This window comes from Colius striatus, chromosome 12 (assembly GCF_028858725.1).
Source record: "Colius striatus isolate bColStr4 chromosome 12, bColStr4.1.hap1, whole genome shotgun sequence".
Classification (NCBI taxonomy): domain Eukaryota; kingdom Metazoa; phylum Chordata; class Aves; order Coliiformes; family Coliidae; genus Colius; species Colius striatus.
In genome coordinates, this window is record NC_084770.1 from 12,365,336 (window position 1) to 12,383,747 (window position 18,412).

Genomic DNA, 18,412 nt, shown 5'->3' on the forward strand with positions numbered 1-18,412 from the left:
ATATATTGGCAAAGCCACGTGAGAAAGCTTGCTCAAGAGATACCTGCTTTTTTCTTACCTTTCAGTCTCTCACTTTGTCCAAGCTCAGGACTAGTCTACAAGTCTAGGAAGACAAAAATCCTCTAAAATTTCTTCAGCTTGCATCTTGTAGGCTTCTCTTTACTCTCTGAATCTATTGAGGGCCAGTGACTAGCCAGAACTCAACTGATACCTAACCTGACTGTACATAGTCATTAAATTCCAGTAAAACTGTCTTGTACACTAATTCATTCCTAATAATTTTGATATTAAAAGTTAACTAAAATTGAAGCTCTTGGGGAAATGACAGCTTTGAATATAACTGTGTATTATGTTTTGTGTATAACTGTGTTTTAAAGACATTTATTCTGGCTAATTACTTATATTGACACTTTGATTTGAAACAGTACATTTTACTGCATGAGTTTCCCATGCCCACGTCTTTATTCCATTTGATGTGGCAAAAGCAGATAGTGAAACGGAATTCGACAGTAATGAGCAAAATGGTTTATCTGATGTAAATGGGAATTTAATATTTCATTTAATCTTTTTTTTTCCTTGTCACGGAAAGTCAATGATTCATAAGAACAAAAGTAACTTTTTACGTACTCCTGTAGTTCTCCATCTTTGAGACTTTAAACATCATTTCGATACCATTTCACAAATCCAGACCCATTTCTTCTAGGGACAAATGCTATGAAGTCTTAGTACATATCTGGTTGTGGTAGTCTTTTTCTTTTGATTTTAAGACCATAAATGGAATCTTGCTTCTGTCTGTTTCTTATTCTATTTAGTTTCGACATTTTTTGTTTGTTTTTTATGTTTTTTTTTGGTGTGTTTTAAAATTTTTGTTTGTTTATTTGTTTAGTTTTATTTTTTTTTAAGCTTTATTTGGTCTTACATTTCTGGGAGGTATTTATAGAGCATTACATGTAAGGAGCAATTAACAAAATTTGACTAAAGTTTCTCCTAATCAAATGCAGAAACGTTAGGCTAATGAATTGGTTACTGCCAAGAGATATTGATCCTTCCAGATGAGCTTGTAAATAAGGAGCAGATCATTTGAGCAGGGAGAGAAAAGTGTATGGATTTGGTAACTGACAAAGCAGACTGTAAGACTGTAAAGGAGGGATGCTTTTTCTTCACCCATTTTTGGAGAAGAGAGTGAATTTTACAAGTCTAAATATAGTAAGAAAGCTTCAAGACTGACTCTTAAGTATCCTAGTGTAACCTAAAAATGGAAAAGGGATTTTGTTCACATGCTACTGTTTCATCACCAGCTGTGCTATTTCTCTTTCATTTTCCCCTCGTAAAGTAGGTGTATGTATGAAATCTCAGTGTCAGGGTGTCAATTGACTTCATAGTCATTTAGTTGTCAGAGGTCCACAGTGAAATTGCCTTTGAGGACATATGAGAGAGTTTCTCCTTAAACAAGTGCATGGACATTTGGATGATGATGTCCTCCAAATAAGAGATTAAAGAGATGTTTGGAATGCATTTGAATGTGTGCTTGAGGGTTTGGACCCAGAGAGACAATATTAAAAGGATTCAGCAAATGAAATACTACTGAAACGCAGGCTTTGTTATGAAGTTCAGCATGTTTGTGACTATCCATTAGAACTGTGTGGAAGATATGACAGTTGTTGACAAATTAATTCCTAATACCTATTACACAAGGTAATAGTAAAATACTTGTATTATTCTGTTTTATGCAGTACAAATCTATTTCTTAGGGCTGAAAGCTGTAACACTAGCCATCTCTCATACTGTTTCTTCTGTAACTCAGTGCCTTCTCACAATAGAGAAAAGAATCCTGAACCCATTATTTGGCATTGTTACTATTAGAAAATCAGACTGATTCTGTGACTAGATGTTTTGATTAATTAATACTACTTTCTCTTGTATTGTCAAAATATATAGGCAAATGTATTAATGGGAAGCGCTTTTCCAGGATTATTGGTTAATCACATAACAGTTTTCAAAATGTTTTCATGCTCAGTAGAATCTTGAAACACTTTACATCCTGGGCATAAAGAAGCAAAGCAGAAGCAAGACAAATGAAGAGAAAATGATTTTAATTATTTTTTTTAAGTTGATCAAATTATTGTTATCCTTTCAACTACTAATTAAAAAAATTTATGAACCAACTAATAAGTACTGATGACCAAATTTATACCACAGTGAGGTTGTGTTGTGTTTTACACTTTGAAAATACAGACTCTTATCTACTCTATTGCACTTTCTGTCCTTGGAGGGAATGGCAGCTGTGTAGTGTCTTAAAATATCATGTAACCTGACACAATAAGATATGTAGGATATGGCACAGCAGGTAATGTGTAATTTTTAAGAATTTAAAAAAAATTAGACACTTGTTAAAAGATGTTATCTCATTCTGTGATGTAAATACATGCATGTGAAAATTGAATTCTGTATTGAGTTGAATGCCTCTCCAGAGATATAGTACTGTGGACAATGTACTATACTGTTTTCCTCTTTGTGGACTGTATTTGGATGCCTGTTCAAATGTTTCCTAAATCACCATCTTCAATACAGTTGCAATATGAAAAGTATAACTTTTAATATCATGACACTGCATCAGAGTACACAACTATATGACTTGAAGGCAATATGCTGGGTGATAACCTCAGAAATAACCTAGAACTGTTTTATAGTAGTAGGATATATTCCCTTGAATACTGTTGCCATTTCAACCCCTAAAAACCTGATAATCCAGAGGAACAGAATATCCATGAACCCTCCTTATTTCTGGGGTGCTATCAGACACTCTTATGTGTCTTGCTACCCATTATATTATAAATCAGTATTGGACAGTATCTTTCAAAAGCCCAGCAATTTTCCACCATATATGAATATTTTGTTATAAGAATTAATGGAACCTTGCAAAAAAATACACAGACAACTATTTAAAAAAGCAAGCATGCATACAGGACTCTAATTAATAAAAGCCTGCAGGAAATAGAATTCTACTGATATTGTCTTTGTATTCAATACAAAGCTTCCCAGCATGATTGTGATCAGACCTGCAAATCCTCCTGATTCAGCTGGGTCATTGCCATTGTGTATCATAAACGTGTGCAGGAGGATAGCGATGTACAGAACCTCAGAAGGTCTGTGTCTAAACCAGTACAGGCAATGAATTTTGTCTTTGGACAGAGTGAATAGAAAAAGTTATGTGTCATATAGATAGGAGATGACATATAGTGATGTCGTGGTTTAACCCGAGCCAGAAACTAAGAACAAAGCAGCCTCTCACTCTTCTCTTGCCCTCAGTGTCATGGGGAACAGAAATAGAAAAAAAGCAAAACTTGTGAGTGGAAATAAGAGCAGTTTAAAAAATAGGATGAAATAAAATATATCAACAGTAAGAATAATAATAATAAAAAAATTGTAAAGAAAAAGAATGTAGCAAAAAGAGAGAGAAATAAAATCCTAAAAAAGACAAGTGCTGCCCAATGCAATTGCTTGCCACCTGCTGACTGAGGTCCGAGCAGCCATCTGCTCCTCCCAGCCAACTCCTCCAGTTTCTGTTCTGGGTATGGAATAGCCTTTTGGCTAGTGTAGGTCAACTGTCCTGGCCATGCTCCCTCTTAACTTCTTGTGCACCTCCTCACTGGCAGAACATGGGAAACTGAAAAATCCTTTGCTTAGAGTAAGGGCTACTTAGCAACAACTGAAACATCCCTGTATTATCAACATTGTTCTCCCACTAACTCTGAAACAGAGCCCTGTACCAGCTACTAGGAAGAAAATTAATTCTATCCCAACTTAAACCAGACCAAGTAACAAAATGAATTATGAGGATCATTGTAAGAGCTTATTTTAATATTTTGATTACTATGATGAAAAGACCAGACTGTAAAGGAAAATAATACACTATTTTCTTACACCAAACAACTTTCTGCTGGTTAAGTAATACCTCTAAGAAGATCTTAAACAACTTTCTGATGGTTACCTCTGATGTAACAGAGAGGAAAAAAAAATAGTAACAACACTGAGGAGTAATTCTCCTATTTGTAATTACAGGCTCCCCGTAACTTGGTGCAGGAGACCTGAGATTGCATACCACTGACCCAGAGTGATGGGCTAAACACCAGATTTCTGTTACCCAAGACCTAGAGACTTTAGAGGTAGCTTCCTGTTTGAATTGTCCTAGCAGGAGGGCACAGTTCTGTGCGCTGAAGAAATGAAAAAGTCTATATCTATAACTACACATTGTGAGAGTGATTGAGAAGCTAAAATGGCAAGAAAATAATCAAAACCTGGCATTAGAAAAATTGCACTGGCATGGACTAGAAAGACTGAATAACTGTTAGGGTGTATGTCATGGGAAAAATGATAATCCAGTTTATTTTAATTCAAATTTGAGAAAATCTTTTGGGCCACAAGATAAATTTCATTTTTAAAAAAATAAAAAAGATTGTTCTTCTGACTGGGGAAAATAGCTATTTCAAAATAAGTTAAAAGAAGCACTGCCTTTAACTACTGAAAATAAAGACCTATTTTATGCATCTGAGGATTGGCTTATTCTTGAGGTTCAGGCATATGCTGCTGTTGTCATACCCTAACAAGTTACTGCGTGTTAGCTGCCATGAAGTAACTGAGTTCACGCTTAGCCTGTCATAAAATGTGAAGATTAAACGTTGTGGTTTGAACTGCTTTCATGGAGCAAAAATCACAGGGGCAGGGAGTGTGACAATGGGAATGAGTGTAACATGAGTGAGTGATGTTTTTTAAGCAAGGAAGAACAGAAAAATTTAGGGCTTTTATCTCTGTTCACAACCTTGTTCAAATATTTAATCCAATTACTACTTGCAGTACAATGTTAAGTTTTTCAGGGATTAGGAACTGGGTGTTGATTTTAAACTCTTTGGACGTTGCTTTTCATGTGCAGGCAGGCGCCTTGTTAGGAGGTTGACTTCTCTGATACTGACTTCTGTAATGTCACTGGCCCTGTCTCAAAAGAAAAAAAATCAGTTTCTTGGTTCCAAGAAGGAATGTTGTGAGTCCTTATCTTCTGTGACAACCAGAGAACTGAAGGCAGCATCTGGCATCTCTTTTCACTGACTCTCTTTAGATATCAGTTCTGCTCAGTGTGCTGATTATATTAAGTACTTCATATGTAACCCCTGATGACTATATTGTAAATGTTGCTGGGTCTTGGAATTCTTATCCTGAGCCTGAACTATTGAAATTAAGTACATATTAATATACAGAGGAATGAGTTTTTAAAATAGTGATCACGGGGAGTAACTTAATCCAATGCAGAATTACAGAGAATGCATTCATGTGTTTGCAGTTTTTCCATCTATCTTTCAGTATTTATTCAACTAGACCGTATTTCAAGTTTTGTTCTGGCAGGAAATATGAAAAAAATATCAGGTGAGAACATATCTGTGATTTACTGTGTTATAAGTAGTACTGGAGGGAGTGCAGGAATATTGTTTGTAATGCTACTTGTTTGAAAGTGCTGGAGGAGCTATATAAGGCTCAACTGTTTGGCCAAGGGCATGAGTGTTTTCTATTTTATGGACTGACAAATGTCTCAGTTGGAAAAATGTCTCCTTTCTGATGGTTTCTGATTGTTTTTAAAAAAATATTGTAAAATCTTTTGCATGCAATTTGGAGCACTTGCTTGTTTTTGGTGGTTTTTTTTTAATAGAATAGTACATGGCAATTTTCAGGTCTACTAATAACTTATAGAATAATAGAAATGAGGATATTTACTGAAGTTTTTCAGGTCTACTAATAACTTATAGAATAATAGAAATGAGGATATTTACTGAAGTTTCTTACATATGTTAATATATTTCAAACTAACAGGAATTTCATTCTAGAACTATAAATGTTATGATTTTAGATATCAAAACATATCTTAATGACCTGTCATAAAAATATTTTGTGTGCCCTACTATTTCTAAAAAGAGAAAATTATTAATAAAGACACTATCGCTAATTCTTTCTCTGTGTGATGTTTTCATAAGGAAATAATAACATAAGATCTAAACAAACAAATGTATTGTGCTACTGTAACAAATTTAATACTTTGTCTTCAGAATTACACCCTAGTTTTACCACCAGTAATAAGAATGTCACTAGGACCCCATTTAATAATTAATTGGTAGGATGCCAATCCTTACTGAGAGTAAAATGAGGTGATGCTGAGGTAAAAAACCTCAATGCCAGTCTTCACAGATCTATTGGTTTGTTTGTTGAGGGAGAGAGAAAGTGATCTTAGTTTATTCTGGGTTATTTTAGTGTGCCTGGAGGTAAGAACGTGCCTGAGGATAGATAGAGCAAAGCGGTTGATGTATGGTAACTTATTATGCAAGGGTAACTTAGCCATTTGCTGGAGCTCTGTTTTTAGAATCTACGCTGTTTAAATTTTGCCTTGTTATGTTTGCTGGTTTATCAAATGGGTTTGGGCAGCCATGCTTTGGTTCTCAATTAACCAGGCAATTTCTTTAAGCATTTTTTGCTGCTTCACTGAAGTAAAGAAAATGGTTTATATCCATTCATTATATTTGCTGGCAGCTTCATTACTCTGAATATTCAAAACTCAGAATGAGAATGGCAGCTTTGAAGCAATCCAAAATGGTCATGGTTAAATGTGTTTCAAAGAATCATGTTCTGAATGATCTGATGAAGGTTGCACTGCTTTTTTTAATATTTATTGATGTATTTCTTGATGGATTGGGGCATGGAGTAGAGTTACTAAGGAAAAATAGTAAATGTTTACTTCTAGAAAGAAGTTGCTTATGTTGTTATTTCAGTATGATACAGTTCTTGGCTTTAACATTCTAAATCTTGATTAGTTCTAATTTTGTGTTGCAGCTTGTAGTTAGTTTCTAATAACTGAAACTGATGTAGCTGCAACATTCATTCATTATTTAATGTATAAATGTCTTGTCCTGCTTACATTGTTTGGAGGAATGGCAAAGCAAGCAAACTGTTTGCTCTGGTTTCTAGGACCTCTGTATAAAACACTTTGTATTGTTTTGTGGCCTGCCCATTCTTTAAAGTCCCTGATACCCAGAACTCAAATTGATGCAGTTTATAGCATATGGGTACTTTTTAGTATGAAATAGCACTGTACTGGCACTTTTTTTTCCCCTCTAACAAGTTGCAGTATTTCCATTCCTGTATGGACTGGCTGTGCTCCCTGTGGGGCAGTGTTTTGCTATAACATGGTGTTGGTTTTCCATATGTGGTAGAAGAATTCCTTACCAATAGTGCTCTTGAACACACACAACAGTAATTTCAGGCAGCTTTTCAGTATCAGCCATTTAAGTTACAGATACTAATGTGCACCATGGTGCTGATACTGGTTAATTTTTACATTCTCACGAGATAAAAAAAAAATCTCATTGATTCTACCTATCATAATCACAGTGTTTTAGCCACTTTTTGTTTCTGTTTGCTCACAGTTGGAAAATTAATGTATTCTTCAACCTATCTGTTTTCCAGTAGAGCTTGTTTTGATGAAGAGTATAGTGTCTAAACGTGCAATATTGATACAATTTTGCTGTCTTTTATGGATTAAGTAGAAAAGATAGTATAATTTAGGAACTTTTACTAACTTTAAAGAATCTTTGCTGGATATTTCTCTGAACACTTCTGTTCGTCTGAGCACAGAAGTGTTCAGAAGAAAGCTGAATAGCTGTAGAAAGAAACAAAAGAGAGAGAGAGAAATAATAAGAAAAAAACCACAACTGAATAGCCACAGGTCACAGTGTTAGCCTTGCTGTGCAGAAATTTAGTTCTTTATTATATTTATTTGCATTTCACTGCTACTCGAGAGTTTGTATCTACACCTGTCTCTGCAATTCCCATCCTGAAAAAGATTACTTTCTAACCAGAACACTGGCAACATGAGAAAGGAAATGAAATCTCCATTTTACGGTTAGGAAAGACGAAAAGATACGTGTCTGACTGTTCTCAGGTCACACAGGATGTCTCTGGGAGAGCCAGAAATTGGACTTGTATATGTTTCTTGGTTCCCACTGGGTTGCAAGATAGACTTTCTCAAAATAGAATAAAATGCATTTGTTTGTTATACTCATCTCAATGCTTTTTTTTTTTGGACATTTTTTGGAACATCTGTTTTGGTTTTTTTCCTATTTCAATTCACCCTGTTTTCTTGTTTTTCATTTCCTAGTTTACATTAATATTTAATGTGTGATTGAATGGGATTTAAAACTTCGCTGTGTGTAGGACTGAATGAGGCTGAGTTTAAATAGTGTTTGAACATAATTAAACCATTTTTTTTCCAAAGAGATTACATTTGTAGATAATCTTTGTTGCCATTTCTATGTAAAAGATTTAAACGTTTCCATCTCTTTTCATAAATTGATGCATATGCAGAGATAGAATGATATTTCAGATGGGTTTATAAGAAAAACGTCGTTTTTTTTCTACTTACTCTACTAAAAATAACCTGATAATAGCTTAGACTGTAGGTTTTAATTATTTTATTTCTAAATTATTCAGAAGCTGATAATTTTTAATGTACTATGCAAAGCTTGAAATTGATGTATCTGATGCCTTTTCTCTGCTGGTGATATCCATGATCTCTTCCTGAAGAACAGTATCAGGAAACAGTATCTCCCGAAGAACAACTTTTGTATGGGAGAATTTCTTCAGCAATGCAGATGCAAAGCCAATTCTATCATTTTAAGCTTCTCATAAGATTTGTTTCTACCAGAACATATGAAGAAATTGATTGTCTAAATCCCAACCAGCTAAAGTCACTTTACATATTTGAAAACCAGATCATTTTATCTTGTAACTGGAGACACTATCTTGGTGAGTCATTGATGAGTTGAAAACTTTTGGACTATGTTGACCTTAAATATCTGAAGCCTGTTTCAGAGGTTGTGACTGTTACTTGACACATATATAAACTATCAGCCTTTGTCATTGTGGTAGCTTAGCTTTGTTAACAGACATTCATGATGTAGAATGGATTTAAACAGTCTGCTGAATTCTTGGTATGAGGACTGAATTTAGTTTGTTTTTTTCAGTATTTTACTGAAGTTGCAAGCTGGTATAATGCTGACTGAGGTTGTAGGCAGCAGTGATAAAAACTGAGCCAAAAGTTAGTTTTGTACTAACGCATCTAAGAGGAGAGTTGCAGGTGGAAGACAGGTTTTGCATCGTTTTCAGCCTTCTCTTTAGGCTTACCTTTTTATTTATTTTTTTTAAAGCTCTTTGGAGGATCTACCTGGACAGTCTCCAGGTAGAACAAGTAGAACCACTCTGAAAAGATGCTGAATGAACATTAAATGACATACTGGTGTCACAACAAGGAACATTAGTAGAATGATCTTGCAGATTCTCATCTTGCAATGTTTTATGTTAAACTGAAACCTTAGGAAACAATTGAGTATTCTGGCAAACAATCACTACTTGTTGAGTGTGATTCTTAAACAAGCCTTGTGTTTATGCCATGTTCAATCTGCCTCTGGAAATTTAACTGTGATATGAAAGACACCTTGGTATGCATCTATCTTAGGATTCTGTTGGAAAAAAACTGCAAAGACTACCGCTGTCCAGATATGTAGAATAGTTATTGCATGCAACTACATTTTATGATTTTTATCTCAGCTTTGTCACCTCCTGATTGTGCCTATTTAGTCAATGAATGTATTCTGGAAACAGACTATTAAAGGGAGAAATGAAGGTGAAAACAAGAGACCTAGATGCTAAATATACTTTCTTAATAAAGATTATTTAAATTCTACACCTAAGTAAAAGCTGAAATTTTTAATAATGATTATATTGTCTCCTCCTTTAATCATGGGCTAATGGATACATATTACTTGTTTCCTGCATTTCTCTGAACAATGGTGTTTTAAAATACTGTGAACTTCACAAGGAATGGCTAAAAAAGGCTCTTTTAATTTTGTACTCACAGTATATTTATGTTCAGCTCTCAGTTATGAGAACTTTTGTAAGCCTGAAAAGTTTTTTGAATGTTAAGACTTGAAATTTTGATACCTTTTAATTCTGATGTAGCCATGCTATTGCTGGCTAGGGTTAGACCAGGACACTTGCCAAGATGTTTCTCTAAGCCCTTGCTAACCACTGCTGCCTCCTTGGAGAGGACTAGAGAAAGGAGAGAAACATAACTTCCAGCACAAATGAATAAATTTTGTTTCCTCATGTCTTTTAAACTGCCAATTAAAATGAACTTTATTTAGTCCAACTGAAAACTTATGTGCACAAAGCACGTGAATTTGTTCTGATAGGCTTACTAAAGGAAAACAAAGTTTAGAAATAATAGTAACTAAGAAAAAGGAATGGTAAGTTAAAATCCTGTGAAACTGAATTCTGATAAAGTGCATGACTGAAGTTCTATATCTACATGCACCTTTTTTATTCTTCATCTAAACCAAACATTGTTAATTGATTGAACTTTCACTGTGTGTGGAAGGTTAGTAGTGATTCATAAGATACAAGGTGTTCAGTGTGTGGCATGGTCAGCAGTAAGCAGATGTTGTTGTTAAGCACATCTATTTCTAATCAAACTTAAAACAGTTACAGCAAGTAGCATGTATTGCAGAGTATTTATAGTTTTCCTTTTGAAGTGAAGTGAATGGATAGATTCACTAAGGGAAAAAATGCACTTTGTCATTGTTTAAAAATGTTCTTTTTTTCTTTCTTGTCACTAGGCTTGCAAATAATAACCTCAGCCTTTGAAATGTGATGAGAAAAACTACATTTCCTCAAAACAAAATAAATACTGATTTATTAATAAAAAATGGGTTAATGTGGATTTGGATTAATTGTGAAAGAATGAGTAAAGAGCTTATCCAACAATGATATAGTTACATGTCTTCAAAACTTGGATCTAGTCCAAGCCTCTAGATCATGAAAAACTTTTAGAGACAATTTTTGAACTGAGCTTTGTTCACACATCAACATTTTTTATCTTCAACGCTCTTAAAGGAAAAGGAGATTTCTGTGAAAATCTCTTCTGCTTGGCACTGGGAACAAGATTAAAATGCAATTGACAAACCATAGAACTGAACTAGGTTTTATTCCTTCCTGGAAATTGGTTTTTTTTCTATCACATATTATTTTGTAGAGAAGTGATCTAGAAATTGTTCTCTGAGACTATATGTCTGTTGATTTGCAGGTGAAAGAGACTTTAGGAAGATAGGCCCATCTGATCATAAAAATCCACACTTAATACTTGGTATATTAAGTATATATAAACTTGCTATATAGTTGAGTTTTAAAAATGAAGAAGAGTCTAATCTTGACCCTGGTGTCTGATGTATCACCTGGTTTCTATGAAATGTGTCACCATGCAAAGTAAATGACGTTCAGAGATGTGAGTGAACCACAAGATGAATGAGTAAACCACATATTATGGATGATCTTCCATGGCCTGTAACTCCTCTGCATCAGTTAGTAAAAAATCTGACATTCATCAGTCTCCTAAGTTCACTTTCATAGTAATGTTTCCTCTGTTTTCAGTTAAAAAATGTTACAGAATCACAGAAGCTTAAGGATTGGAAGAGATCTTGAAAGATCATCTAGTCCACCCTTCCTGTCAGAGCAGGACCACCTAGAGCAGGTCACATAGGAACTCATCCAGGTTAGTTTTGAATGTCTCCAGAGAAGGAGACTCAACAACCCATCTGTGCAGCTCCTTCCAATGCTCCCTCACCCTCACAGGGAAGACGCTTTCCTTTATGTTTCTTTGGAACTTCTTATGTTCCAGCTTGTACCCATTGCCCCTTGTCCTGTTGTTGGACGTCATTTGGAAGAGCCTGGCTCCATCCTCTTGACACACACCCTTTACAGAAGCTGAGGTATAAAAAAATTCTAGCCAAAGAAATAATTCTAGCTTATGTTAATAATAGTACTGTTTTATATAAAAAGTACAATGTTATTAGGATTTGATGTCCTTGACATCAGGTCTTTGAACTGATGGAACTGTAAACTTCTTAGTGCAGATCCAATGCTTGTTTTTACAACATTAATGATATAAAAAGCTTGTGTAATTCCTATGATAATTGAAAAAAAGTTTAATAATTAATAACTGAAGTGCTGTACTGAGCAATATAATAAGCAGCATTGCTTATGCAGGAAAGTACTTGAATATTGTGCAAGGAAGAACTGGGTAACCTTTAGGACTGAAGCACTTGGGTGAAATTTGCATTTAAAGACTGAGAAATTGTGTTTCCATCAATGGGTTGTCACTTTGATGTGAAGACAAATAAGGGAACTGGCTGACTGTCTTAGTTGGTCAAATGATGACAGTGAGTCAGCGGTGTGATTTAGCTCTGGCTAAGGCAAATATTTCTTAGGTAATATTAAGAATGTTATTTTCAGGATAAATAAAAGTATTGATGCATTTACAAAAGGCAGTGCTAAACTTTGAAGTCCGAGGTGCAGAAATGAGCGTATGAATAGAAGGCTTGTCCTCCACAAGGAGACTGAACAAGCATGGCATATTTAGGAAGAGGTTATAAATATATTGTGTAAACACATTGTGGAAGTAAGCATCAGCATAGAAGAGGGAAAAGACATTTAACCTGAAAGTCAATGGTGATGTAAGGAACTGAGTACAAACTAGCTGTAGACGAATTTAAACTAAAAATTAGAAGGTGGCAGACAAGTCTATGACAGGATTCTGCCTACATCACTGAGCTCAGTCTTGTGCTATGATATTACAGATTCAATTTTTAAAAAACATATTTTTCCACCAGCTTTCTAATTGCTGTTAGGAAGTTTTCATCATCAGAATGAATCAGATTCTGAAACTGCTGTTCACTAAATGAAGTGCAGGTAAAAGGCCCAGCTGTTCTAAGCTGTTCTAAGATGGAAATTGTGTCCATGAATAGAATTGTGTGATGCAGTTAACTCTGGCAACACAGAGCTGCTTTATGTCCTGGTTATCTGTGTGAGTTATATGCCCCATTCCTAGCTTTGTTTACTGTGTTAAATTTCTAGATGTTTTTTGTTTTCCCTGGAAAGATTTTCCCTTTAAACTGTTTTTTTTTTGAAAATCCCTGATTCCTGTGGCATTGGCCATGTCCCTGCTGTGTGTGTATCACTTTGTTTGAATGCATTGAGAGTGAATTACCATTAAATTGTCTGACAAATGTGGTCAATATAGATTAATCTATTTTCTTCTTTAATTCTTTGACTTTATTTCCTTGAAAATACATAAAAGAAGAGCTTGGTTCATAAATGTCTGTAGAAGGTAAACACAGGAGGGGAAAAGAATCCTGCTTTATGATCTTTCTAAAGCTCAGAAATGAATTCTGTATATGCAGTAATTGACCTATATGATATGTTTTTCCCAGTTTGTTTCAGATCCTTGTGCCAGCAACCCCTGTCACCATGGCAACTGCAGCACTAGTGGTGATGGCTACCTCTGTCTCTGTACTGAAGGCTATGAAGGAACAAACTGTGAACACTCATTTCAGAGCCTTCCAGTCTCTGAATGGACAGAGTCAACATCACCAAGACAGAGTAGACAAGTCTCATCCACCTTGGAACCTGACATTGTTCTTCCTCGCTCAAGAGCAACTATGACTTTACCTACATGGCAGCCAAAAGCGGGACAGAGAGTTATAGATCTGAAATGGGATGAAACAGAGGTAAGAAATATCTGTTTAAATAACAAGGCACAAAAAAGAACTTTTAAGTTATTGTTGAGTTGTCATTTGTTCATGATTTCATGAATGCCTACATGAGAGGACTGAAGATATGCTTTCAGTTCTTATGCTAGTAAAATGAAATGCAAAAAAATTTGATACTTGTCAAAACTTGGCTTAAATTGGCCAAAGTGTTGTATTAGGTATTTCATTGAAATGGTGTAATATTGTTTCTTCCAGTCCTTTGTATGACACCATATCTCCAAATTTGAATATATTCAGGAAAATCAAGAAGTAAAGCAAAATGCTTTATATATTTTTGCTATTTCAGTTATAATTGCATATTGTTTTGAAAAATGTATCCTTGCAGTGTTAAGAAAACATATCTATTGGAGGATTAAAAGTGGTAGTCATTATATTACATAGTTCATAGCTCTAGGCAATGCAACAGTGGTGGAAGAAACACGATCCTTAAGAAATGTAGTCTTTGCTTTCTACTGTTTTGTGCACTGCTTTTTTTTTTAGCAATTCTTAGCTATGTCATACAGGCTGTACTGTCTGCAAAAATTTAAGAAAAGTATCGAACTTTACCTAGTACTATTAACTATTAGCCTTTATGTGGGAAACCCAAATATATAAAGAGTATATTTGCTCAGAAACATAGAAAAATTTATTATTTCTTTAACTTTTTAATGTATTGTCCATTCTGTCTCATGAACATCCTTCTCCCTTCTTTGAAGTCCATCACTGGAAGGATGATTTGCAGTTCTCTTCATTGCTGCTCTCTTACTTTGATATGCATGACCACTACTTCTGCATATGCTGTTCCTATAGCAGTTGGTACTGGAAGTCTCCAGCCTGATTCAGAGATTACTCACCTGTAATAATATTACGTATGTGCAAAATGCATCCCAAAGAACAGCCTGCCATATGAGCAAGCATCTCTTTTCGTGGTAATGGTAGTGCCTTTTTTGTTTGGATCAACTTAGTACCAAGCACTAGGAGTAATGAAGGGGTAAAGAAATATTATGATTCCAGTAGGCAAAGAATGAAAATCTTTGTGACATCTTTTTATTAATTAAAAATGCATTGTAGAGTACTGTAATTTCATTTGAGTTTATTCAGAAATAAGCAGCTAAAATGTCAGCAGTGTATCTGCTTTGGAAGTCTTTCAAGCAGTGTAATTCTTCTGAGGTGCTTTCATGTATTAAAGAATGAGAAAATTAACTGGCATGAATTTAATCCTGCAAAAAATTTTTCATTTTTCTTTGCTAGCCCAAACAAATTTGTTCATGTTTTTACTGTAACACTTATTTAAATCAATTTTTGAAAGTAAAATCAACCTACATAAAATAGGTGTTTGATATGCTATTACTCTCAGATTATACCTGAAGTACTGGGAGTTATAGGGCTGTAACCCATTTCAGTGGGAGTTCTCATGGATAATATCTGGAGAACAGACCTTGGAATACTATCTCCCATATCTATTATTTTACAGAAGAACATATGTCAGGCAACAAGTATAGATTTTGGCAAGAGCACTGAACCAGAAGCAAAGAATGATCTGCTTTCATTACTTAAACACAGTGTGATTTCTGCACAGGTGCTCCATATGTCCTGATCAGTTAAGGGCATGCTCTTTGTACCAGACTTACCTTGTCTATCTTCCTCAATCTGTGGACTGATATTGTAAAAATAACATTTCTGCCTGCAAATTTTAGGTGGATTCACTAAGCATTTCAGCCAAACAGATAATTGACAAGTGGGTATTTTAGTAGCTGAAATTCACCCTTCTGCATGTCTTCTGTTACCTGAGAAGTACATGTTATCAATTATAAGTGCATTATTAACACTACTGGAAATTACTCGTTACCCTATTATGAAATTACTTGTGTTGATGTGTTTTGAATATATCATGATGGATCTTGTATTTTTTACAATCTTTCTATTGTAGCATAATGACCTTCTGCTGTTTGGAATTCACAATGAGAGAGATGCTTATCTGAAAGAAAGAGATTTCAGTTGCTGATTCAAGACTTTGTCTCTTATCTATATTAAACTGGAGAGAATTGATTTGCCTGAAGGTCTGTGTTCCAAAATCTCTTTGGTGGAGGCTTCAAGAGTCAAGTGTTAACTTGTCAAACAGAAAAATACTACCTTTCCTCATAGCTTTAAAAGCCTTGATCATTTCTTGCCCTTTTGAAAGAAAAAATAGAGTAATAATATTTTGTATTGCAAAAATCTACTGGTTTCATATTCCTTGAGATTCAGAGGCAATAAAGGCTGCTGTTATTGTGTTGGTTTGATTTTGAGTTTGAGGTTTTGTTTTTTTGTTTTGGTTTTTTGGGTTTTTTTTCCCCAATCTTCAGCCAGCCTGTTTTTCACTTTATTCTGTACTGATACCACAAGTGAACTACTGTTCTTCATACTCTTTTGTCTGTCTGTTCAGAGAAAATTTTTGCCGTAACTGCTCCAGATGAAAGATTTCACTGTCTTGCAAGGGCAAAGTTTCCATGGAAGCTTTTTCAGAAAGTTTTGGAAATTCTAAAAATGAATACCTGAGAGAAGTAATCTATCTAAGAGAGGCATGATCTAGAGTTCCATTTTTTCTGTATTCCTTAGATATTAGGGATGCACTTGTCAGTGTGTGCTTGACTGAACCTTCATGATAATGTCTGAACCAGTAGATGACATACAGATGTCTTTGGATACTCTTTCATTTCTTAGAGGTTCCTTGTATAGAAATTACTCTTTTTCTGATATGCAGATTAAGGGCTACAAGCATGGATAATTAAGAGAGAAATTTTCTTGTTGGTTGGTTTCTTTAGTATAATAGAATTTTATCTTTGTGCTCAGCTGTTGAAAGAGAACTTTTTTTTCTCCACTTTGGGCAACTAATTTGTTCCACTTGCAAGAGAGATACAACTAGCAATCCATGTTTTCCCACTTCAGTGATCATCTTTGTTATAGTGTAGAAAAGATATATATTAGTCAACAATAGAAGAAAATAAGAAACCATCTCATTAATCCTACACAACTAGAAAATCCAACAGAGGTTTCTGTGTGCAAACTCAATACCAATAGCAGTACCATACTCTTATATATTACTTTTTCGCAATAGCTGGCAATGTCTTTTTCAAAGCAGTAAAGGCAGGTTCACACCCAGGTATTAGAATGCTGAGCATGTGAATTCTAGTGTAACCTTTTATTTATATTTCAATACTACTGCTCAAATTCAAGCTTTTGGAACTAATAATTAGAGGCTACAATAAACTTGTAATTCCCCTTGCAATGGGGACAGCATTTGTTTTACTTGTGTTCCTAGTCAGTAAATTAAAATTTACTGACTAAGCTTTTAAAGGGAGGTTAGGTGGAAAATCCTGAAACAGAGTGCTCCTGCTCTGCAGCAATGCAATATGCTTAAGGAATAATTCTGCTTGAAATGGAGACCTTTAAATCTTTGACTGCTTTACACATTGCTAAATATTTGTGCATTGTTCAGTATGCTATGGTGCAGAAGGAGGCTGAACAGAATCATGGATAAGAGATCCATTTGAGGTTGTTAATACATAGAAACTCCACCCTTAGAAAAGACAGCTTAAGAAAATATTTTACCATGGTAATGGGTTGAGGCTGGAAGAAAAATACTTGGCCTTTTCTTATACTGTTTTCTTGGCATTCCCTCTTATGATTGCTATTGGAGCTAAAGAACTGGAATAACTTTTAGGTTGATTTAGGACAGATCTTATACCTGTATATACGATGTATTTCGGAAGACTATTGTTTTTCTTTTGCTTTTAGAAAAAGATATCATACAAACAAATAAGGAGACTGAAGGAAACGTTGATTTTGCCAGACTAATCTTAACTTTCTTATTGGATAAATCTCTAACTTCACTAATTTTTTCTTTACAATATTTGTGTATGGAACTATCTGTGCAAATGCCATTCTGATAGACATCTTGGTGTAAGCATCTCTGGATAGATGATAGCCTTTATTATATCAATTTTCAAAACACAAACCAAAACATCTCTAAAAGCTCAATAAGCTCAAAACAAAACTTTTACAAACTTCAGTTTAGGATGTTCCATTGTCTAAAAGTGTTTAATGGATAGTCATAAATACTAGCTATTTGAAAATCAAAACTCTCACATCCCCTTAAAGGACAGAAATACCCATTAGAATATTCTTGAGAGTACAATTGTGTCGAGATACCAAAACCTTTCTCATCTGATTCTTTATTGGTGGGTGGGCCCAGGACTTTTGGTTATCTGATGCTGTCTTTAAAAAATATCTGATTCTTAACTACTCCTTCAAGAATCATTTTATCTTGAAGTCTTTGAGAGTCTGAGCAAAAAACCCACACCTGATGTGTTTACTGCCTTTCAATATTTCAATGCAGAAGTATCTATGGATGTCTTGACAGACTTGGGTTGAAGATAAGATCCTAGCTTACTCTCTAGTGACTTTACGCTACCTGTAAAGATTTGACTATATGGAATTTTTGCTCAATGAGCATGTTTCCACAGTATTTGCCTTTATTATCCAGAACAAATCCATACACTCTGGAATAAGAAATGACCATTATTTGTTCAAGCAAATTACATTTATTCAATGATCGTATCATGGGTTATAAGCCCCACACAACTGCTTGCTCACTCCCCCACACAGTGAGATCAGGGGAGAATTGGAAGGGCAAAAGTGCAAAAACATGTGGGCTGAAATATAGTTTAATAATTTTAAAATAAAGAAAAAGAAAG

At 34.8% G+C, this 18,412-nt stretch overlaps 1 protein-coding gene across 1 annotated transcript in view; it reads left to right on the forward strand.

Annotated features, from left to right (window-relative positions):
- DNER (delta/notch like EGF repeat containing) overlaps positions 1–18,412 on the forward strand; it is a 122,279-nt gene that overhangs the window by 33,808 nt on the left and 70,059 nt on the right. Inside the window, exon 2 of the mRNA XM_062005721.1 lies at positions 13,359–13,655. Within this exon, the coding sequence (XP_061861705.1) occupies positions 13,359–13,655 (297 nt within the window). The remainder of the gene's footprint in view (positions 1–13,358; positions 13,656–18,412) is intronic.